Below are 25,438 nucleotides of genomic sequence, written 5' to 3'. Positions count from 1 at the left end.
TTTTTCCCATTTCTCTAAACTCTGTCTCAGTTTTAGAAGATACTAATGTCTTCCGTTTCTCTCACTCTTGCGTCTTCTTCGTATTTCTCTAAATTCTGTCCGTTTTAGAATATACTAAAACGGAAGCATTTAAAATACGTCATACTTCGCAGCCAATAGCAAATGATGCGTTTTTCTATCAGAATAGATGTGTTATTTACCAAAATTATGCATATGAATATAATAGATGTTGTATATTTTTTCTTTAAAATGCAACTATTGCCTCAATGAGGAAGATGAATGGCACAACCTTCTTGTGTAGTTAAAACAGAACGAGAAGAAGAATTCAAGAGATTACTAAAAACCTATCTGTTACAGCACTGCTTTTATTCCGAGAATGAATTCCTAGGTGTGTAAATGATTTTGATTACTGATAGTATTTAAAATGTCTATTTTTTGTGTTTCTTTTATATAGTAGATGTAGCTTAGTATTTTAATTTATTCGGTATGTATATGTTAGAACTACGTATGTTTATGTATTTTTATACCCTGACAAGTCTTATTCATACACACGAATTCGTGCAGCATGTATGATTACAAAGACAAAATAAAATGAATGAATTTATAAAAGAATATTAATACAATTACCTGCAACATTACCTGTAGCCGATAACAAGAGAAGTATGGTACAAATAAGAATTTTAGATATACTCGCCCTCAAATAACAACGTATCGAGGAACTTTAAATAACTAAGTTATTTTTCCAGTAGGTAACCGACGAAAGGTTTTTTTAAGAGCTATTGGAATAAAAATAAGAAAGGGACAAGTTCATTCTTTCTTGTGATAGGGTAAGAACAACATTAACTCGAATCAGTTATTACCACTAGAGAATCATGTGTATTTTGAGGTGTGATTTTGTTGATTGGCAACAGGAAGATGAAAGCAATATTCAAAATAACGCACTACACCGCTGTTTGGTTTGTTTGTTCATTCACTTTTTCTTCAACTATGCTATTTCTACCAATAGAGCTATTAGTGACAACGTCGCGCTGCATGGCATCACGTTAAACGTCACTTCCGTTTGCTACTTTCTAAAAGTGAGATGGAGTTTAGAAGCTCTTCCTTCGAAAACATCACAATGTTAGACACAGTCTGAATATACTTAAATTAGTAATTTGAATGAACTGTTTTTCTTGAATCTCAGAGAAATGGAATTATAGGCTTGTCCTCATATGATAATAATTGACCAAATAAATTATGTAGATAAATACAAACTTTTGGTAATGAATGCACATGGATAATCACAAAAGGAAGTTATGAATAAATAGTAGTGTCACGTGTACGCCACGTGAATGAGTTTGGTTTGTTTGGGTGATATTTTCTCAATTAATATTAGATTTCTGCCACTTCTGATTTTAATAAGAGAGATTAGAGTGGAGATGGAATACATTCTTGGGTCGCTTAATTGACTGCAGAATCGAATCTTGCTACTATTACCGTTTTTACTCTACAGCAAACATTACTAAAAATGGAGGTGACAGATTTCTGTCATTTCTAGTTTAAAAGATGGTTAAAAGAGAAGATGGTACCTATTTCTATAATATTAAATCCACCCCCACCCCCCAAAAAACACACACACACACACTTCTCGGTATTTCTTATAATTTTTCCTTTATGTAGATCAATACTGAAACCGGAAGTTGTAGTGGATTGCTATCACTGTCCGGTGTTAGTAGAGAGTTAAGGATGGGGTGAAATGTATTATTGGGACGTTCAATCGATTGCAGGAAACTACTTCTCTATTTATTTCTGTTTTGCTCTTGTAACATCACTTGCTCCCGGTAGACAAGCATACAAATTAATCCAGCTGCTGGAGATTATTAATGGGTTTATCATAAATCGCTTGGTTTGTGTTAACTTCTAGCGTAGGTGGAATGAGAAATACTTTTCGGAAACATGCAGTTAATTACAATAAATTTTTCAACATATGTAAAGTAGCAGTATGTAACAACAAACCAATATGCATAATTTTAACAAGTCAAATTTCCCAAATTGTTTCTGAAAAGTGAATTTAATTTTAAGTTTGTGCAACATTTATCAGTTTCGGTAGTGAAAAGTAGTTATGGAACAACAATACTGAGTTTCCATTAATTTTAAGGTATTAATTTCAAATAGTTTTTTTCCCAAAACAAGATTAAACATGCCAGAACCGTCAAAAGATATGTTGTCCTTTGTGTGCAAATGCACACCAGTGCCTAAACTCAGTTAAAATGGCTATAATGTCTAAAGAAAAGAAATTTTAAAAAATAGATTTAAATGTAGAAAATACCTTAACCAAACCCACTGAATACTATGTGTACAGTTGTACACAATTTACAACTTACATACAAACCCGTTCTTCAAACTTTTTCACTTATTTTAACATTAGTTTCCACTAATATATCAACACAAACTATTTCATTATACGAAGCACTAAAGAAAGCTTCTTTATATGACGATTACCTTTGGCTGAATAGGCAGCTGTCAACGTGAGAACAGCGCACGTAATCTCTACCTAGATGGCAGCACGTATCAGAGTTCAATATAATGTTTACAGTTTTGTCATGTCTGTTGTTGTTGTTGTTGTTGTTGTTGTTGTTGAAACGTTACAATAAAACGTGACCAACGTTAAAATCGAAAATTGTTGATATCTAACATTTCCAGTTTGAATACAATCTCCACCAACGGGATGAACTCGATTCGTAACTTCTGATCCTCTACATTCTGGCCAAAAATGATGTGATCTATCTTGTAATTCCTGAGATATTTTGTGTCCTGCATGAATGGATACACAGACATTGTCTTCCGTACGAATGAACACACGAACAAACAGGACAATACAAACAAGTTTTTGTTGGTAAAACAAACTCCTTAAAAACAACTAACTTATAGAAAGCACTTACTTGTCACATGTTTCTTCTTCAACCAGTACTTTAATATGTTTTTTCAATTGTTCTTTGAAGCCTTGGATGCCCTGAATTGCCTGTCCTCCCGTGCTCATAGTGACAAGTAAAATGGCAGCAATAATGGCAACTTTCCGCACTCGATCCCGCAGATCCAAGTACCTTCCTTGGTCCATCACTAATGTCTGGAAATAAAGCAATAATTTCTTAGAAATGACAACTATCCACCGCACAGAGAAAGAGAGAGAGAGGTACGAAATTCTTAGTTTTGACTCATTATCGCGAGGTAGTTGGAAAGTTATTTAAATTAAGCAATAACAAACTTCTGTCTAAAATGTAAAAAATAATGGCTGATCACTAGTGTTGCGAACGAGACGAGATGAAAAATAAGGTTTTCTTGTCTCGTCTCGAAGAATTCTTTCTCATCTCGTCTCGTTTCTCGCAAAGCATTCTTTCGGGGCGCGATGTCTCAGTGGTAGAGAGCTTACTTCCGGTGCACGGGGTCTCTGGTTCAAACCCCGACCAAGTAAGTTTGTGATAGGCAAACTCGTGTTCGTGGTATTTCTCAGGGTACTCCCGTTTCCTCCCACAATATCATTCCATGAATTATTCCATCATCATTCAGTGGCCTTAATCATCCGTCTTCTTTAGCCTAAAGGATATAATCGTGGGACGTTAAACTGAAGATTTCATTTCATTTCGAAAAGCTTTTCCCATCTCGTTTTGTAAATTGATGTACAAAATTAATCTCTTAAAGTTTTTTCTTAATTTTATCTAGAAGTGATTACAACCCTTCCGCGCCTCGACAGGACCACGAAGGAAGTAAGATAACAACATTTAAATTCTATTTATTATTGGGGTATATTGTGTAATGACTTCTGTATCTTCAAACGGTGATAAATGCTCTTCATTGTATTCGTACGATCATTCTATTAATTTATAGTTTTTATACTTGGAATTATATAACACTAGAACAATGTTTAAACTCTAAGACTGTATGAAGTAGACGAAAACGAGAAGAGGTTTCTCGTCTAGTTTCGTCTCGAATTTAAAAATGTTCTCGTCTCATTTTCGAGATCAGGCAGGCCCGTATTTAGGTAAGTGCTCTTCTGTGCTTGAGCACAGGGCGGCAGAATTTAGGGGGCGGCAAAATTTTGGATTTTTTTTAAAATTCACAATAAAGTAATATTTAAAAGTGGCAACCCACAGACTTCCGCGCAAGCGCGAAAAGATATGTTAATGTGTTTAATTCGTTCTAATTACAGTAGTTACTAATTAGCTAGCTTATCTGCTTATTTTTACTTTCAAATACTTAGGATCAATATTAACAGACGAAAATCATATTCACGAAGAAATTAAATGTCGACTAAAAGCAGGGAATTCGTGTTACTATTCGGTTCAAAATCTCTTGTCGTCGCGAATTCTGTCGAAGAATTTGAAACTTAAAATATATAAAACGATAATCATGCCTGTTGTTCTGTATGGTTGCGAAACATGGTCGCTTACTCTGAGGGAAGAACATAGACTGAAAGTATTTGAGAACAGGATCCTGAGAAGAATATTCGGACCCAAGAGAAACGAGAATGGGGAATGGCGGAAACTTCATAACGAGGAACTACATAGTTTATACGGTTTACCCAACATTGTTAGGGTCGTCAAGTCTAGGAGGCTTAGGTGGGCAGGTCATGTAGCTAGAATGGAAGAAAGTAGAAACGCTTTCAAAGTCTTGACTGGAAGACCCATAGGAAAACGACCATTAGGAAGACCTAGGCGCAGATGGGAGGATAATATTAAGATGGATCTCGTAGAGATAGGAATACAAAGTAGAAACTGGATGCAATTAGCTAAGGATAGAAGTCAGTGGAGAGCTTTTGTGAACGCGGCACTGAACCTGCGGGTTCCATAGGCCATAGTTAGTTAGTTAGTTAATCTGCTTATTTTTAAGTCATTCTTCTCCATTCCCACCCGAAAGGGTGAGGATGAACTTGAACATAATGAAAACTGATAACAAAAACTATGAATTCAACACTAATACCTGTCGTTTTCGATTAATTTTAAAATCTCGTCCCCTCCCTGGGGAGTGCAGTATGACCTTCAAGGTGAAAGGGATTAAAATTCACTATTCACCTCAGCCACCCCAAAAACCATGAATTCAACTCTTATTTTAAAAATGGTCCCATGTTATTCTTATGGGGACTTTGCACTTCATATCTCAGCTCAGGTGTGACCTAGGGACCTGGAACAAGTCATTTGATCATTTCTCTGAGAGCTTTAAAACATATTACAATTTTATGTTTCTATCTATTAGGGTTCTCGAGTTGAAAGGAGCTACAGAGAGACAGCTTAAGAATTAAGAGAATGCGTTTTCTCCGGACAGTAAATTAAAACCTACATGAATAAATTGCATGCCAGTATTGAGAGAATGTGTCCCCAATGGATAAGTGGCTAAAGTCGTTGTCTTGTAATTAAGTGGTCACAGGTTCGATTACCGGTGAGGACACAAGTGGTTCGGACCCCAAATTAAGCTGTAGGTCCCGTCCTTAGTACGTCATCATCCCATGGAAAGCAATGGCAAACTACCATGGGTTCACCTTGCCCAGGGACCTTTGGGTCAAACACCTACCTTCGGGCAGAACACTATATCTCAATAATCATTGAGAGAATTAGGGCATTTAAAATTACGTTGTAAATTCGTAACTTGTCATACCTAAACTGCTACTCAACACGAGCTGGTATGTTTTCAAAATCACGGCTTGTTTTCTTGTTCGAACATAAATTTTCTGGGGGAGGAAGCGGCAAATTATTTAGAGCACAGGGGCGCACAAAATATAAATACGAGCCTGAGATCAGGAGAGACATTTCTTTCGTGACCAACATTATTAAGTTTAACGTACGTCATCTAATCATCCATTCAACTTCGTGGGATGTACCGAAAAAGTGAGTTATTAAATTAGATCTACACCTGGATTGAATACGATGACAGTTTCTTTATTGTTTATATTTGAAATATTTAACTTCAAATCGGATCACTGGGATAATATTAAAAGAGATGACGATAATCACAACTATCCTATGCGTTAAAAAGACAATACACAATTTATCTACTATATATCACTGAACAGGATACATTTTATAGACAAAGTAGATAAAGAGACACAGTGTAAGGAGACAGGGTTTAAAGTCACTTTTAGCATGAAGAAGCGCTAACATATTATGCAATCAGGTGCTCACTCTTTAAATTTACAATTTCAGAATCATTGAATGGAAGATTCTATAGAGTGGTTAGTGCCATTCCCTTACATGTTACCCTTGGATTTACCAGTGAGGCTACATGAAGACGTATGCTTACAAAGTGAAGATTGTCAACAGTGTGTAATAAACCACTCTTGTGTCGACTTCTTGTGATGTCTCAATGATTTATTGATTGAACGATTGAAAATTTAATAAGGACGGGGGTAGCAACGCTCTTTTCCCCGTCACGAATGAGTGATTTGCAGAATAAAATTTATAATCCAAAACTGCACTTCCAGGGCAGACGACGAGAAGTCTCATCTCATCGAAACGGAATTACTCAAATAAAATAGAACGTTATTGCAATAAATAACAAATATGGTTATATAAAGAGATTTGTATTTACAGACTGAATGAAACATCATTTAAACAAATACACAATAGTTATTACACAAAATATCATGAAAATAACCATATTCAGTGGCAGTGACAGAAAATTACAGATGACATGTCATCCGTACACACCTCAAGCAAACGAATCCTAGAAGCTTGTGCATACATAATACCGAAAACTATGCAAAATGTTAAGTGCGAATGGTTAAAATGTTTACGCATCTGCATCTCGAATAGTGATAATTTATTGAACATACGTTTTGATTCTACTATAGAAGCCCAAGCTAGAATAGGAATATCTAAATGTTGGATGTTTGGCCCAACCTATATATATATATGACCTTATGTAACCAGGTTTTGTTTCCTGGATCGGCAGACATGGTAAATATATAAATGTGTTCTGGTAAACTCTTCTAATGGTAATACACATACCTATAGCAATGATACATAGTTCTAATACTGATACACAAACCCCTAAGAGCAACGCACCTATAACTCTGGTCAACTGTTTCCAGCAAATTTAAACGAACTAGAGTAGTAAAGTATAATTAATACAACGTTTCAACAAATAAATTACTTTACTCTTCTGGATTATTTTATTGCCTTGCTCTCATTTAATACCTTGAAACTAGAGGAAAATTCTCACCTCAGGAAATACATTATTATCGTCCCAATCTAGAAGTTCCATGTATGCACTTGTTAGGACTTTGGTAACGCAGGCACGCCGTGCAACTGGATCGTTCAAATCAATATCCTCTGTTTTATGTTTCAACAACCACTGACGAGTGAATTCCAATCCATCTGAGAATAGATAAGAATAATATCTTTGAAATACTTAATTTATAAAAAATGTTGCTTGTAAATCGGTCAGATGTAGAACCAGAATACATGAATAATATATTTATAAGGACATGTAAAACATATTTTAATTTAATTTGAGTTTTACTAACAAAGATAAGTACAGTTTATTTAGCTCAGACTACCAACGGGAAGGAGAGGGGGTTACTTTGTGCCCACCACAGTATATGTTTTGTAATTACTCTTCTAATCATTTCTTTAAAATTGTAAGAAAATAAGTTATTGCTCAACATGTTTAGCTAAAGCGAATACCTTACGGTGGTTCAAATTGAACGTTAGTGTGTTTCATAAATAAAATTTGCTATTTTAAGTTGGTGGGCACCAAGTCCCTCCCCCCCTCCCCGTTCGTTGGTAGCAGATGTGACTGACATTTAGTAATGTCACTCCTCGATGGCAGTATAATAAATAGTTGTATCCCGCCTTTTCTGAATCTGACGGTTAATCTTATCCTAAATATTGTTCATTTCGAGAATTTTACGTTGGTATGTCTCATAAATCTGCTATTTTAAGTTGGTGCACAAAGTACACCCCCACCCCCGTTGGTAGGAGATGTGACTGAGATTTAGAAATGTCACTCCAAGACGGCAGCATAATAAATAGCTTTGAGTCTTATTCCCTGTACTGTTCACTTCAGTTACTATAGATTTTTGTGAGAATTTCTGATTTGTTTCTTTCGCGAGATATATTTAATCTTAACAGGTGGGTACAAAATGATCTCCCCTCTTGCTGGTCCGCGTTACAAAAAATACCTAGCTAGTGCAAGGGTTTAGTAACGTATTGTAGAATTTACTTGATATTGTTGTTGTTTTCTTTTGTGCCTTCTAATTTTCAAATGGCATCCTCCAAATGAAAAGAAAACTTCATTTGGTGTGAAGTCTCATTACTAAAATATCGTTTCAGTTCTTCTTCCTGTTTTCATATACAAAGGGATTTTTAAGTAGATAACAGTTACCATACATTATCAAGGAGTAGGTGTGGGTACAATTAGTATGAATTAAGAGTAGGGATGGGCAAAACCGGTTTTTATAAAAACCAAAAACCGGTTTTTATAAAAACCGAAACCCGAAAAACCGACATTTCGGTTTTCTCCAAAACCGGTTCGGTTTCGAAAAAAACAAAACTATTTCTGTGGAAATGGATTCGGTATCCGGAGAACAACGAAACACCATTCTGGTCAGAAATAGAACAAATTTTGAAAAAACAACCGGAATCGGTTTTGAAGAAAACCGAAACCGGACCAGGTAAAAAATCGAACCGGTTTTGGAGAAAACCGATAACAGGTTTCGGTTTTTCTAAAAACCGAAAACCGAAAAACCGGTTTTTGTGCCCACCACTAATTAAGAGCTTCGATTTAGCACGGGTCATAAACACTTTTTTGTCATACTCATTCTCATCAGGCCTTGTCTTCATATTGTTAAACTAAACACAACAACACATTGAGCAAACTACGTAATAAAAATATATAAATACTTTTTTTTTACACAATTACGTAACTATTTCAACCAGAGTTGTTTTGTTTAAAACAAATGATTAAAACTTGTTTTAAACAAATTTTGTATACGTTTTAAACATTTTGTTTTAAACACACGTATTTTTTAAGACTTGTTTTAAACTAATTTTTATTTTATTTTATTTTTATAAAAAGCTCTGCCAGAGAAAGAAAATTGCCAAAAATGCTCCCCATTTAGAAGACTATTTTTTTCCCATGTGAATGTTTTGATTTTTCGTGGCTACAACAGATTAATGTGATGATCTACAATTTATTTTGTCTCTTTTCCCCCCTTTTTTTAACGTGTATTGTATTGTTTAAATGCTTCTCAATTAACTTACGAGAAGGTGTCGTAGTCGAAGGTTGAACTACTTGTAGAACTGATATTAAAAAATAAATAAAATAATTATCATGGAAACAAATTTTTGTGTTGTATTCAGAAAACAAACAAAAGGTTATTTGCTAAGTTGCGATTCTGAAATTAAAATATCGCAGGCATTCGTTGATATAATACATGTTGGTTCTCAGAATCAGTACAACTTGGAATCGTTAAACATTAGTTTTACGGGAAGAAAAAAGGACATCATTTGGAGCAAATTTATTAAAGTAACTCAAATTCCATCAGATAAGAAAACGACCATACGAGCTCGTTGCAAAACCTGTAAGAAATAAATGGTTGGTTTAGTTAAAAGAACGAAGAATCATTATGAAAAATGCAATGCTGTGAAAAAACTGGAAACCCAAACAAATAGTAAAAGTGTTGATTCGAAAATTGCTTCTGATGATTCTAACGTCAGTGATATGGTTGAGATGGAATTGGAAACTTCAGATAAGAATTAATTTTGTATCAACAACATCTTTTTTTTATCATATTATGAACATTTTATTTCGTCCCTCTTCCCCACCTCAGTTCTAAATTTTCTTAAAAACTTTACACTTTGGCATAGCTTATATGAAGGGACCATGCGAGAAAGCGCAAGGTATGAGAGTCACCCGCGTAACTAACCATTAAAACATGATACTTATTGTAACATCAGTGCCGAACGTCAGTGTCTGGGACAATTTGATCTCAATTTGTTCAACTGTCTGTATGTATGCACCACACTACAGGGTGCAATTTTCGGTCTTTTAACATTACATTTTGAGGGTAGAGGCACGAGACGTCGGAATTTGTTGTATGGATTTGATTGCGATCTGACGTAAAATTCCAAAATTAGCGGTTTGGATCCTATTTTAAACATGAAGCTGTCTCATATAGCCTTGCTACTGATGCAAGACTCTAATCGACCAAACTAAACAAACTAACTTTATGCGTTCCGAACAAGCTTGGGTTGCAATATAAATTTGGCTCCAATTCAGTTTTTATAAAATATTTTTAGATATGGGGCGTTCAGAGCACAAGGGATATAAGTACATTTCCAGAAAGATTCACTTTTGCTCAGCAAACGTAGTATCTTAGTAGCCAAGGGTACGAAATATACAAAAAACACGTGAAAGGGTGTGGACTAGAGTTTCATAAGACAACCGCTAGACAAGGGAGTTGATGGAATTGGGGAGGAGGGTTAATTTTCCCTCCTTGCTCATAAATTTAAGACATTAACATTATATTGTGTACCCTGCAACGTGGGAATGATTAACAAGTCAAGCTCCGAATGCCATAGTCAATGATGCATAATTACGTTAAATAAATGTAGAGTGTGTCCAAAAGAATGCACCGACGGAAAACGTGATATTTTCACAACCACGAATCCGCGATAAAAGAAAGAAAAAAAAAACTACATGACAAAATACAATCTAGAATTTTATATAATTGCCGCTAGAAAGGAGCGTTCGTTTAGAGATCATCCGCCTCTTACCCTGAATTTCAGATTTTAGGGGCAGTAATGCAACTTTAGAAACCTTTTGCTTAGCAAAGTCCAACATAAAAAGTCCTTATATCGAATAAATACCGATTTTGATTAGATATAATCCATTTCCATTGGCCGTAAGGAGTTATAGGCCTATATTGCTCTCTTGTATATTTTTTGGCCCAAGGATTCCAAAAGTGGCTCTACTTTCGAGTTTCGGGCCTGCTTAAAATTCTGGAAATTAGGCCTAAGCAACTTTCCAGTTTTAATCATATATATGTTCTCCGTATTTATTCGGTGTAAGGACCTCAAGCTTGTTGTGTTGGACTTTGCTTATCAAAAGATTTCTAAAACTGCCTTACTGTACCCAAAATCTGAAATCCAGAGTGGGGATGGAGGCGGTTGCCCTCCTGTCCCACTGACGCCCCTGCCTAGCGGTTGTCATATGAAACTATCCCACGCCCTTTCGTATGGTTTTAGTCACATTTGTTTTGGACACACTAAAGTTGTAACTCCATAAAGAAATCTATTATTAAGAGCCTGACATACTAAAAATAATAGAAAATTAACCAATTTTCTTTTGTTTGTTTTTCGTAAGTGACAGGGGATAATAAAATGCAACTTGCCACAATCATAGATAATATTATTCTACAATAGAAAATATGAACCTGAAGAATTTTCAGTGTTGCCATCCATAGAAATTACAGTGTTGCCAGAATAACATTTCTCCCAAAATCTAAATCAAGGCAGCGACTAGAGGAACGAATTCAACTTCATTTGATTACGTATCATGTTGTCTTGGAATCCTGTGAACTACTTTTTAAATAATAGTTGTATTTAGTTTGTAATGAACAAAATAGTTTTAACATACACTTATTAAAATTAAATAATTATGTTATTTAAAAAATAGTTCACAGGATTCCAAAACATGATACGTAATCAAATGCAGTTGAGTTCGTTCCTTTAGTCGCTGCCTTAACTTTGATTTTTGGGGAAATGTTATTCTGGCACTACTGCAATTTCTACGGATGGCAACACTGAAAATCCTTCAAGTTAATATAAATTTTCTGTTGTAGAATAACATTATCTATAATCGTGGTCAGTTGCATTTCATTATCTCCTTTCACTTATGATAAACAAGCAAAAGAAAAATGGGAGATTTTGTATTATTTTTAGTAAGTTAGGCTCTTAATCTAATAAATTATACCTTTAATATTCCCGTGAAGCTTTTTTAGATATAGCTGTGTTAACGTACCTGTCGTTTTCATTGATTTTTGTGTCGATTTTTCCACAAAAGTTTCATACATTCGAAATATACAGGGTACATCAAAAGTCGGGGACCATAGGACAACTTACGAGTAACGATACGAAAAAAAGGAAAGGGAGGAAAGCCGCTGGAAATGAGTGGTTTTCAATATAAAATGGCGGATTTTTTTATTGTACCAGTCATTTGGACTCTACACTGGAAACTACCTCACGTTAAATGAGAAATCAACGTTGCCTTTTCAGTAGGCTGTTCCCTTGAGCCGTATCAACAATACAGCATTGTTGGGAAATTGATTCGTGGTGTCTTAGGTTTCCTCACATAACAATGTGCACGTTAACTGTGTGAATGTTGTGTGTCTTTACGTTCCGTTCGAAAGGCCTGCTGAACTAGAATCGTTGCTTTTTTATTTAAGATAGGGCGCCTTGTCCTCGTGGAGCCCAAACGGGTGGTACAATTAGCAAAATTACAACATTTTATATCGAAAAACCTATTATCAACAATGGCCTTTTGATACATCCGGTATAAAGAAAAGTGTTTTATGATCTATGTTAAATAGAAGTTCTTAATTCATACTAGCTATATCGCCTTCTGCTGCCTCTTAACCTAATTCGATACAACTGGATTATGAATTTTCAAAAGTTTCGTATACACTACTATGTAAAACTCAATGAATAAAGGACATTCACAATCAATTAGTTTTTATTTATTTACTAGCGTTGATTACCCGCTTCGCTGGGTTGAAATAAAAACTTTTAATGCACAACTCCTTAGGTCATGTGTTTGATAAAATTGACAGTATACATTACATTACTATCGTGGGCTGAATTTGGATTTAAACGGCATCGGAAGTGTCATTGTTCATCTCAGTAACCCCGAAAATTATGGATTCGACACTATGGGTCATTTTCTGTCATTTTTATCTCCCTTCCCCTCCCTCAAGTTGCAAGGTTGAATTTGGATTTAAACGGCATCGGAAGTGTCATCTCAGTAATCCCGAAAATTATGGATTAGACACTAATACCGGTCATTTTCTGTCATATTTATCTCCCTTCCCATCCCCCAAGTTGCAAGGCTGAATTTGGATTTAAACGGCATCGGAAGTGTCATTGAATTCAACGACCCCGTAAACTATGGATTCGACACTAATATCGGTAATTTTTAAATATCTTCCTTACCCCTAAGTTGCACTGTTAAAGTGAAATAATAAAAACACTACTATGCCCGAACCTCATCTACGTTCAAAATTTGATCGAGATAGGTCGAATTGTTCAAGTCACAAAGATAGTCACTTTCATTTTTATGTATTTTTCTGTATCTCCCCCTCCTCTTTTTCTAAGTTGCACTATCAAAGTGAAATGATAAAACCATCCCAAGCCCAAACCTCATCTATGTTCAAGGTTTGATCGAGATCGGTCGGATGGTTCAAGTCACAAACATAATTACTTTCATTCTTATTTATATAGATTTTTTAAAATACATATATATCAAATTTTCCTACTAACTTAATATAGGATTATGGATTTTTTTTTTTAAATAAAATTTTGTACGCTTTACTTTGATAATTAAAGCAATGCTTACCATCCTGCATTTGTAAGAACTCCGCAAATTTCTGTTTCTCATATTCCACACTCTGTGCAACAATATGTGGCCGAATTTGTTGGATTGTGAAGTTCGCCATATCCAGCTTCATTAAGTCTAGAGTCTGTTCGAAAAAAAAAGGTACTAATTTAGCAACAATAGAAAGAACAAAATACAGCATTATTAGAACAAAGATTAAAATATACTCGTCACAAGTAACAGCAAAATTCAAAATATTATCTTCCAAGAAGTTGTTTGATGACGTATGCGAGAAGGTAAAATCTTACCAATTTGACACAAGTAATAACAAACAGTTATGATAATGGAGAGATGTCTACACACAAGGTCGTACTCAGATTGTTAATGTCAATGGAATGACATCGGATAGTAGAACAATATAACATGGGGTATCCTAAGGTTCAGTGCTGGGGCCGTTATTGTTTATATTGATGATAAATCATTTACCACTGAATATCTCAGCTAAATCCTTTCTTTGTGCTGATGATACAACTTCGCTAAACATCAGCAATAAATCTACAAAATTAATAAAACTGAATGAGAAAACCTTAATAGAAATAAGGAATGGTTTCAGGCGAAGAACGGATTTCTTCTTAATGAAGAGATAACTACTAGACAAATATTTTCTTTGAATGGATGTCCGGAAATGTCGAAGAATGTAATATTTCTTGGCATAATTCTGGATAGGCAATTAACATGGAAAGCACATGTATGTGCAAAACTTTAGAGAACAACAAGTTCACTATGAAATTTAAGAGATATAGTCCCGAACAACTATATGATTCCAAAGTATCATAGATTATGAAGCACTGTTTGGGGAAACAATAACTACATAAATAAAGTTCTGTTACTACAAAAAAAGTTATAAGAATAATCAGTGGGGCATCAGGTAAAGAACACTGTAAACCTTTGTTCTGTAAGTTGAAAATTATGGCAGTTAATTTGTATATGTAAAACAAAATATGTCAGATATGCAGCGTACGCAAGATATTCATTCATATAATATAAAATCTTTGAAACAAGTTGATATATTGTAAGCAGGCTATCAAAAATTAAAAATAGGTATACAAAACAGGTATATAAAATTTATGAACGAGCTACCAATACACATGGAAACTTTATCTATTACGCAGTTTAAAAGTAAAGTATATGATTGGTTAGTTGCTGTACCCTATTATAATGTTAAGGAGTTTGAGGAAGATAAAAATATATCGGTATAGGTTAACAAAAAATTAATTTACTTGTATAACTTCATTTGATGTTGTCTATTGTCTGTATATACACTTAATGACAATAAAATATTCTATTCTATTCTATACAAATTATAGTAGCAGTGTCACAGTGCACCACGTGAAGAAATTTGGTTTGTCACAATGTACACAACGTGAAAATTGAAGTTTGAATTTCTACATTTCACCTCACTCGCTTATCTCCACTCAAAAACTTCACTAAGACGAATGTTACTTGAAAAGAGAAAATATTTGTATCTAGATTTGTCAAGTACAGAGGCATTTAGTTTTATTTTAGTATCATACTCCACGAATATTAGTATTTTGCATCCTTTGCATTATACTAACCCGTTAATCTCAACAACACTGCGAGTAGTACGTATATCAAGCAACGATTATATCCATAACTGCTCCCATAATACACGAGGGAAGAGATTTTTGATTGTTCATATCTTGGGATCAATTGAATGGATCACATCCGTCAACGAACTGTATTCTTAACTCTTGAACCCTGGCCGAAATTGACGATAATCCATCGAATAGTTCCCAAGGTTTTCTCTCTCCTGAACGGACAGACAGGGTAAATATATAAAGGAGTTTTGGTAAACCAAACTACTTACAAGTGGAATGAAATATTTAATTGCGAGATCTACCTTAATATCGTCCTCTCATCTGTGCCTAGAAAAAAAAATTTCAAGCCAGAAAAAAAAATTAAGTCTTATTTATTCTCGTTAAAGGTAACTCGTGTATGTAACCGAAATATTGGAAGTTTTTTCTGCATTAAGAAGTACAAATAGGTGAGCACTTTAGTTATGTATCGTAATTCAATTTTAACCTTTAACTTATATTATCACCCTACAATTTATATTATTAAATAAGTCTCTGTATTTCTTGTATTGAATTTTAAATTTATAGTTTTAAACCAGTGACCACGACAGTTTACAAACGTTGAATTTCTTAACGGGTTCAGTTGGTCAAAGATGATGTCATATGTTTCTTCGCCTTAGAGGTTTTTCAACAGCGTTTATTATCCCACATTTGCCATTTCACTACGACAACTTTCCCCCATTTCAAATACAGGGGCGTCATTTAGGGAGGGCAGGAGGGGGCAATTGCCCCCTCCAAGTTTGAGAAACACATATACTTTAATCGATTGTCTGCTAATATACTAGTACAAAACGTGAAAGTCTTATGTCGGTGGTGCTCTTGCCCCCGCCCCCTCAAGCGAAGTCTGAAATGACGCCCCTGTTCATACAGTTTTTTGTGAATTCCATTAGATGTTCAATCTAAATACGGTACTTACTAACATACCACCCAATTATTCTTATTTTATAAGCAGAAAGGTCATTACATAAGCCACAACGATGAAATTATAAATATTATAATTCATCTCTAAGTGACAAAGAATTTAGAACATAATTAAGACTCACCTCTAAAATTCCTTTGAATACAGGCACAGTTTCAGTCGTTTGAGTCAACTCCCGTATTTTTTCATCTCTGATAGGAGCACAAAGTTTTCCCATCACAGATATGACATACTGTGCGTAATGCTGTAATCAGAAACAAGATGGCGAAGATTAGTTTGAATAAATATACGCATGAATTCATGGGAATATAACATCAATAGGAGAGTTATTGAGCAACTCAAAAATTTGTGAATATACTCTTATTTTGGTTGTTAGTGTCACAAACCTTCGTAACTTCATGGCAGAAAATTAATTATGCAAATTAAAGCAGTGGTCTTACACTTTTGTATTGTTAATTGTGTCCACATCCGCCGCTTCTTGGTACTAAAAGTATCTCAGCAAATTAGCAGCTTTTGCTGAGACCATACATTTCTTAATCTTTTCTTTGGTACTTCACAAAGAATAATAGTCTAATGTTTAGTATGAACCTACATCTCTTTTCAATAAGATTCTGGGTTATTCGGAAACAGAATAATAATGTCTTATGTATCTTCGAGAGCAGTATGAGCTCAAAAGACTTTTGCATAAAACTTAGTTAATATTGAAAGCATAAGGATTACTTAGCCCAGCCCTTGTCGGCCATGGGACGGAACAAGAACACGGAACGAGCACGGAACAAGAATAAATTCGGACACACAAAATAATTGCTCATATAACGATCAAACATTTGAAAACGAACATTTTTTATCATGTACATATCGCTTTTCTAATGTCATGTTTTGTTTTCTCTGAAATTTCAAAAGGATGCAGGTATGTTTCAAACTGCTGGAAGTGAGTGAGTTCGGATTCAGTGTTGGGCACTAATAATTTTATCTTTCTCTGTAAATTTTCTTAATCAAATATTTACTTAAAGAGAGACTGATGTATTTTCACTCAAATTATTATTTTAAAAAATGAGTGAAATCTTCATTTTGTTGACTGCATTTGTAAGTGTTTTCCTGCAAGCGCAAACAACAAAGTACCAAGTATTTATGCAATCAACAAAGTAACTGCTTCATTTATCTTGTTAATAATCTGTTAATTGGAGTTCATTAGAAAAGAAGCATTATTTCGGGAAGCACTAAATAAGTATTTCTGAATATCAATTAGCTTAGACTTAAGATCACATTATAAAGAGTTCCAAATATTTTTTTTTAACTTTCTTAATCCAAAATAGATTTGCACAAGATAAAAGTGTATTTTTCCCTCCATTTTAATCCCTTTTTTCATTTTCTTTTCACATGACCGCGCAATATTTGATACAAAAACAACGCACTTTTCTAGATCTCTAATCAGGACATGGGAAAGGGGTACACTGTACCCTTTAAAATTTGGACTCAGGGTGTAATGGCCCGTGCTTACGTTTTTTTCTTATTGCGCAACAAATTCTTTTCTTTTTTTTTTTTTTTTTTTTTTTTTGATACAGTCCCGTGACGGGTGACATGGCAGGCGTCGTGGAACTGTAGGCCCATGGTCGCCATTGAGGTATGTCCTCAAAATAGATAACGCATTCCAAGTCCTTGAATAATAGGCTGGCATGATGAAAACCACATAATCACAACGCCCGGTCGGTTAACTGAGTATTACCGTGACGTAATAGCTGGAGATTGCGTTTAATTATATTTATATATATTGATGCGAGAAGTTAACCAGCAGCAGCAAGGAGTATATAATCAGTTATGTTGTATTTCTATGTTCAATTTAACAAATAATTTTCTGAGTAATATTATTCCAATACGAATAAACCAATTCCTGAGATAGTAGGATTCCATTAAACAAAATTATGATACATCAATAATCATACAAAGACAATATAGAACATGAAAAGGTAATTATATACAAGATTTATTAACAAATGAGCAATAATGAAGAAAGAATAAACCATGGGTTAGTTTTAGTTTAGTTAGATCATCTTAGAATTAGCAAGACTGAACAACAAAAGTCTATATTGCACCAGTAATCATATAAGCTTGCTTCATGAGTAGAATACCATGGACATTTAGTTGAATGAATTGTCTTCTAGCCTTGATATGTGATACATGAATAAACACAGGTAAGCTGAATCGCCATCGTAGAAAATCATAAAATTCTTTTAATAAACATTATTATCGTAATAATTCATTACTTCTAATTCATCCATCACTCATATTCATATTTCATTTATAATAATAGCTTATTTTTATCATAAATATTCTTAAATCATTTATATTCATAATAATCATTGTAGTACTGCGATTATTATTACCTATGTTACAAAATCAAATGTTCTTTCTTTCAGGCATGAGACGTTAGCAACCGGTATCCAGGTATTTTAGTGCAAAGCTTCTGTATAATAACTATATATCATGTTAATAAGCGGCGCATGATATTATTCGTTTCATTGATTATTTGTTCAATCTTACACTCCTTATTTCTACAGACGTATTAAATGATGTATGACAACTAAACCTTTGACCGTGATTTGCTTGGTTGCAGGATTAAACAGTTCAGAAAATTGAATTTTATATTATAGATTTTGAACGTAGTATTAAAACGATTACATTTACACGAATTTTGAATTTAATATTTGTCCCTGGAGTTTCGAAGAAAAGGGGCAGAGCCCCTAAATGTATTACTTACAGGTTCATGTTATTCAAAAGATTAACTTTCAAAACTTCAGAAAATCCTGCCTATTGTCTTGTATCGATCAAGTTAAGTATATTATTTTCTTCTTTTTCTTATTTTAGTTTCAAGGGATTCGGACCAAATTCCAAGTTATTTTTACACAGTCTCCTGGTGTAGATTAAGAATAACGTCATCTTAAAGAACTAATAACAATAATAATATCTTAAACGAACAATGAACAAAACGTTAACATATTTATGACGGTGCAGGATTGTAATACGTACACCAAATGGTGGAGCATTACAATTTTCCCCCTCGCCAAATAAAATTTTAACGTTAGATAAAATTTTAGAGATTAATTAACTCATGCATAACAGAATCTTAAAGAACTGAGACAATCCGTCATATGATTATATTTGGAACTCATGTAACGTTCTTGTATATGACTATCACAATCTTTTTCATCTTTTTCCATTCGGAGTACCCTAAGGTTACACTGCTCATAGCGTCTATCAATACCAATTTTGGATTTATTTCACCATATTTCCTCATGTTCCGAAATCGCTTCAGAAAAGTAGCATTTTTCATTCTTCTTCTCTTGCGGTGCATCAAGTGTGTTTTCACCCTTATGTTCGAAGCAGCTTTCGTTGTCTCATCAGGTCGGTATTGTTCTTCCATTAACTTCTCTGTTTGACCTTTCTTCCGTTTTCGTTTTCTGGGTTTCCAAATGACATGAAAAAACCTTTTTCTTGCCAGTTTTCGGTGGATTTTACTTCTATTCCTCTGGCTATCCCCAATTACCGATTTATTGAATTTTACTTTCCTCCTTTTCCTTTTCCACACTTTTCTGCTCAGATTCTCACTCTTGCAGGCAATTCGTGATTGCTGTCCCTTCGCATTTTGGTAGTCATCTACAAGAAATGTCTTCACTTTCACTTTCTTCTTTTCCTTTTGCCGAGTCATAACTTTTATTTCATGAGCGAATTTCTTTCTTTTCTTCGAAAGATATATCCATATATATCCTTTCATATATCTTTTCGTCATTCTCTTCATTCCATGTACTCTTCTTCGTCTTATCCAATGTTGTTTCACTCTATATCTCACTTCTTTCTTCTTGCTATGTCCTCGATTACTTTCTCTTTCGTTTAATAAATGTCGGACACTTTGTTCAAACTTCACTGTCTCATCTTGCACGATTTCAACCTTTTCCATTTCATTCTTGTTGCATTCATCTGTTTCTTTCAAGTTCGATTCTTTTAATTCGTCTCTTTTCATTTCTCCTCGAATGTGATCCTCTTTCTTTCTAAAGTGGTCTTGTCTTTCGTCAAAATGCGATTTCACATTACGATTCTCTTCTTCAACACCAATGTCAACTTCTGTAGTCGTGTTACCTTTTTCTTCAAATTTGACTTCACTTTCTTCGACTTCGGTGCAACGTTCTTCATCATGAATATTGCATTGCTTATCAATTTCTTCCATAACTCCCTGGCTCTTCCGACTTCGGGTCTTGCATACGATCATGTCGTTCTCTGTTTCACTAGATTCCAAATCTAGATTCACATCCATTTGACTGACAGTTTGTTTTACTTTTCCATTTTTGGTTTCACGATTTCCAATGGATACCATTTCCGGAATCAAATCTGTTTTAAACATCGGTTCATCCACACTTTCGTCCACAAGAAATGTACTTTCTTTACGCTGCTGTTCTTTATCTAAATTCGATGTCTCGAACTTTCGTGACTGATGCTCATTTTCTAACAGTTCGCATTCCTGTGCTCCTTCATCAGTTCTGTTAATTTCGATTTTCTTACCTTTCCCAGTGTCAGACTTATTATCTTTCAACTCTTCCTCTGTAACCTTAACCAGCTTCTGACATTCCTCTTTCATTTCTTTATTAAACTCTGTACATTCTTGTCTTTTCCGTCTCGAGCTTTGTACGTCAAGCCGTATTTCACGAAGTGTTCTCAGTATTCTATCTAGTTTATCTTCTACTGTTTCTTCTTGTCTCTCTTTAGTTTGTTTTTCGCCGCTTTGTCCTCTTTTATCGTGTCCTTTTCTAGTTTGTTTCTTTACATTTTGTCCTCCAGCATTGTGTTCTTCGCCCTTTTCTTTTACTTCCTTTTGTATTTCATCATTATGTCTTAATTCATTTTGTTCTTCACCATATTGTTTCCTTGAACAATTTACGCAGTACCAAGCAGTAGTAGACATACTTATAATATCGTACATATTGATATTAACACACTTCCAATGGTACGATAAATTACACCTGTGACATATAATAGATGCTACTATTCTCCTCGACTTTTGCATGGAGATTATTTCATCGCTACAACAGCCATACTTATTTGTATTCATCACCTTATGGGTAATGTCCATATTATTACTTTGTTTTTCAGTCATTTTCACTTTGTTTTCGAATGTTCAGTCAGGGACTTCCTTTCCTTCTCTAACTCCAGGACATATCTTCTAAAGTTTTTTTTTTTTTTTTTTTTTTACACAAACGCTGTTTTCTCTCGCACAACTATAATCAATAATTAAGATTTCCACCACACACAACTCTAAAATTCCGAAGTTGAATCCACTTCATTTCAGATAGAATTTACCTGTATTCCCTGGCTTCAACTTCCAATCCTGTAGCTGGAAGTCGCCATTTTGTAATGGCCCGTGCTTACGTTTTTTTCTTATTGCGCAACAAATTCTTTTCTTTTTTTTTTTTTTTTTTTTTTTTTGATACAGTCCCGTGACGGGTGACATGGCAGGCGTCGTGGAACTGTAGGCCCATGGTCGCCATTGAGGTATGTCCTCAAAATAGATAACGCATTCCAAGTCCTTGAATAATAGGCTGGCATGATGAAAACCACATAATCACAACGCCCGGTCGGTTAACTGAGTATTACCGTGACGTAATAGCTGGAGATTGCGTTTAATTATATTTATATATATTGATGCGAGAAGTTAACCAGCAGCAGCAAGGAGTATATAATCAGTTATGTTGTATTTCTATGTTCAATTTAACAAATAATTTTCTGAGTAATATTATTCCAATACGAATAAACCAATTCCTGAGATAGTAGGATTCCATTAAACAAAATTATGATACATCAATAATCATACAAAGACAATATAGAACATGAAAAGGTAATTATATACAAGATTTATTAACAAATGAGCAATAATGAAGAAAGAATAAACCATGGGTTAGTTTTAGTTTAGTTAGATCATCTTAGAATTAGCAAGACTGAACAACAAAAGTCTATATTGCACCAGTAATCATATAAGCTTGCTTCATGAGTAGAATACCATGGACATTTAGTTGAATGAATTGTCTTCTAGCCTTGATATGTGATACATGAATAAACACAGGTAAGCTGAATCGCCATCGTAGAAAATCATAAAATTCTTTTAATAAACATTATTATCGTAATAATTCATTACTTCTAATTCATCCATCACTCATATTCATATTTCATTTATAATAATAGCTTATTTTTATCATAAATATTCTTAAATCATTTATATTCATAATAATCATTGTAGTACTGCGATTATTATTACCTATGTTACAAAATCAAATGTTCTTTCTTTCAGGCATGAGACGTTAGCAACCGGTATCCAGGTATTTTAGTGCAAAGCTTCTGTATAATAACTATATATCATGTTAATAAACGGCGCATGATATTATTCGTTTCATTGATTATTTGTTCAATCTTACACTCCTTATTTCTACAGACGTATTAAATGATGTATGACAACTAAACCTTTGACCGTGATTTGCTTGGTTGCAGGATTAAACAGTTCAGAAAATTGAATTTTATATTATAGATTTTGAACGTAGTATTAAAACGATTACATTTACACGAATTTTGAATTTAATATTTGTCCCTGGAGTTTCGAAGAAAAAGGGGCAGAGCCCCTAAATGTATTACTTACAGGTTCATGTTATTCAAAAGATTAACTTTCAAAACTTCAGAAAATCCTGCCTATTGTCTTGTATCGATCAAGTTAAGTATATTATTTTCTTCTTTTTCTTATTTTAGTTTCAAGGGATTCGGACCAAATTCCAAGTTATTTTTACACAGTCTCCTGGTGTAGATTAAGAATAACGTCATCTTAAAGAACTAATAACAAATATAATATCTTAAACGAACAATGAACAAAACGTTAACATATTTATGACGGTGCAGGATTGTAATACGTACACCAAATGGTGGAGCATTACAAGGGGTTCTGCATCCCGTTGATCCTATCCTTTATTAATTTATTATTTTTGACGTTACTTATTCTCAATTAAAAATAACAATTAAGACCATATACTTGTATATTTGAAAGTCACTTAGAATGGTTCTACAGGGTTCCCAAAGATTTTTGTACTTCCCCTGATTTTCGCCGACAAAGGTTTACCTACTTCCCTGAAAAACGCTTGTTTACTTTTCTATTTTTTCGTAACTCCAGTAGTTTAGTTGGTACCTATACTAAAGGTAGAACACTATTTCCTATAAAGTGGGTCAGCGTAGAGGACATCACGAATTATACGTGAACATACACACAAGATTAAGACTATCAAATGTTTAGGAGTTTTAAGGTTTAGCTCCGATGACTGTCGTCAGATCCTAATAAAATTTATATGAAACTACCGCGAGAACATACTTTTACAAAGAAAAAGCAAATAAATAAAATTGATTCATCTTATGCTGAAATTATGCGTGATCACACGCACAACTATGGAATGAACATCAGTCGAAGTTTCATGATCTAGCTCCGCAGGCTACTGTTAGATCCTCATGAAATTTAAGTGGAAACATCGGAAAAGAATACTCTTTCTAACAAACAAACAAAAATTAAAATCGGTGCACCTATTCTATGTTACGCTTGAACATACGCATATTAAAGTATGTTAATTACCGTTTTCATATTACACCCGTTGAGGTGTTTCATGGTCTAACTTCAAAGACAATCACTATATCCTAAGAAAATTTATATGGGACCACGGGAAAGATATGCTCGTTCAAACAAGAAAGAATCATCGAATCAGTTATGTGTGAACATAACAGAGTTCCTACTGATCGTGGAGAAAACTATTTCCCTGATTTCTCCCTGATCCTTGGCAGGAAATTCACTGACTTTCATGACAGGTATCGGATGACGTTGATATATAAATAAAGAATAAATAACGGTGAATATTTAGATATAAGAACATTTATTCTATAGAGATCATATATATAATTTCCCTGACTTTCCCTGATTTCCAGTCTTTTCCCCTGAGTTTGCCTGACCTACATCTTTTTCCCTGACTTTCCTGACCAGTAGGAACCCTCCATACACAAACTAATCAAAATGAGAACTTCCTCCTTTTTCTGAAGTAGGTTAAAAAGACGTATCTATCTCAGCTCAGAAGGTCAGAGACCCATACTCTGTCTACATTAAGGGATTCAAGATGCTGTAGCTCAACTCATTTTAGAGTTAAGAATCTAACCAGAAATTGTCGTACAATATAACTTAATACACCGTAATGCATCTATAACTTATTTACCTATCTATATATGTTTGTGACTTCGCACCCCTTGAACAACCCCAACGATCTCGATCAAAATTTTCGACATACCTAGGTAGATGAGGTTCAGGTCTGGGAGTGTTTTTATAATTTCGCCTTGACGGTGCAACTTAGGGGAAGAGGAGCGGGGAGATATTTAAAAATGACCAAAAATGATCGATATTAGTGTCGAATCCATAGTTTTCGGGGTCGCTGAGATGAACAATGACACCTCTGATTCCGTTTAAATTAAATTCAGCCCCACAACTTGGGAGAGAGGGAGATTTATAAAAACGATCGAAAACGACAGATATTAGTGTCGAATTCATAGTGTTCGGGGTCGCTGAGATGAAGAGTAACACTTCCGATGCGGTTTAAATCCAAATTTAACCCACACAAGTAATATTTAATTTTTACTGTCATTTTTACCAAACACAACATAAGGAGCTGTGCATTTAAAGTTTTTATTTCAATCCAGCAAAGCGCGTAATCAACGCTAGTTATTCTGTATTGTTATGTTGCATGATCTCTAAATCCCATATACCCTTATTTCAAAGTTGCCTTCATTATCGAGAACGACTACTTTGTTTCCCTGATATTAAAGAACTCTTCAATAATTTTACTAGTTTTCCTTGACAAAAATCAACATACCCTGATTTTCCAGGTCTGTGGGAACTCTGTTCTAAGTGTGACATGACTAATATGTAATTTAGGCGCCCTTTAACTGCATTTTCATGGTTTTACGAAGAGTAATTAAAATGTCTTTTCACTAAGTTATCGAATAGTGATTTTAGTCGATTGTGTCTTAAAAGTTTAATTTGGTAGAGAGTAAAATAAAATTTCAGGAACAAATACTTCTGCTTATGTGTTAGTGTTTGAACTCACTAACTAACTCTATGGCCTATGGAACCCGGAGGCTCAATGCCGTGTTCACAAAAGCTCTCCACTGACTTCTATCCTTAGCTAACTGCATCCAGTTTCTACTTTGTATTCCTATCTCTGCGAGATCCATCTTAATATTGTCC

The 25,438-nt window shown here is 34.4% G+C and overlaps 1 protein-coding gene across 6 annotated transcripts in view; it reads right to left on the bottom strand.

The window, feature by feature from the left end:
- Positions 1 to 25,438, bottom strand: part of LOC145669734 (T-complex protein 11-like protein 1) — a 195,505-nt gene that overhangs the window by 7,038 nt on the left and 163,029 nt on the right. For all 6 annotated transcript variants that reach the window (XM_081738065.1, XM_081738064.1, XM_081738062.1 and 3 more), the window contains 4 exons: positions 16,262 to 16,381; positions 13,585 to 13,708; positions 7,192 to 7,346; positions 2,922 to 3,106 (listed from right to left, as the gene is read on the bottom strand). In XM_081738065.1, the coding sequence (XP_081594191.1) occupies positions 2,922 to 3,106; positions 7,192 to 7,346; positions 13,585 to 13,708; positions 16,262 to 16,381 (584 nt within the window). The remainder of the gene's footprint in view (positions 1 to 2,921; positions 3,107 to 7,191; positions 7,347 to 13,584; positions 13,709 to 16,261; positions 16,382 to 25,438) is intronic.

The sequence above is a fragment of the Thermobia domestica genome, chromosome 14 (assembly GCF_964235325.1).
Source record: "Thermobia domestica chromosome 14, izTheDome1.hap1.1, whole genome shotgun sequence".
Taxonomy (NCBI): Eukaryota; Metazoa; Arthropoda; class Insecta; order Zygentoma; family Lepismatidae; genus Thermobia; species Thermobia domestica.
This window is presented reverse-complemented; position numbering and strand designations above follow the sequence as displayed.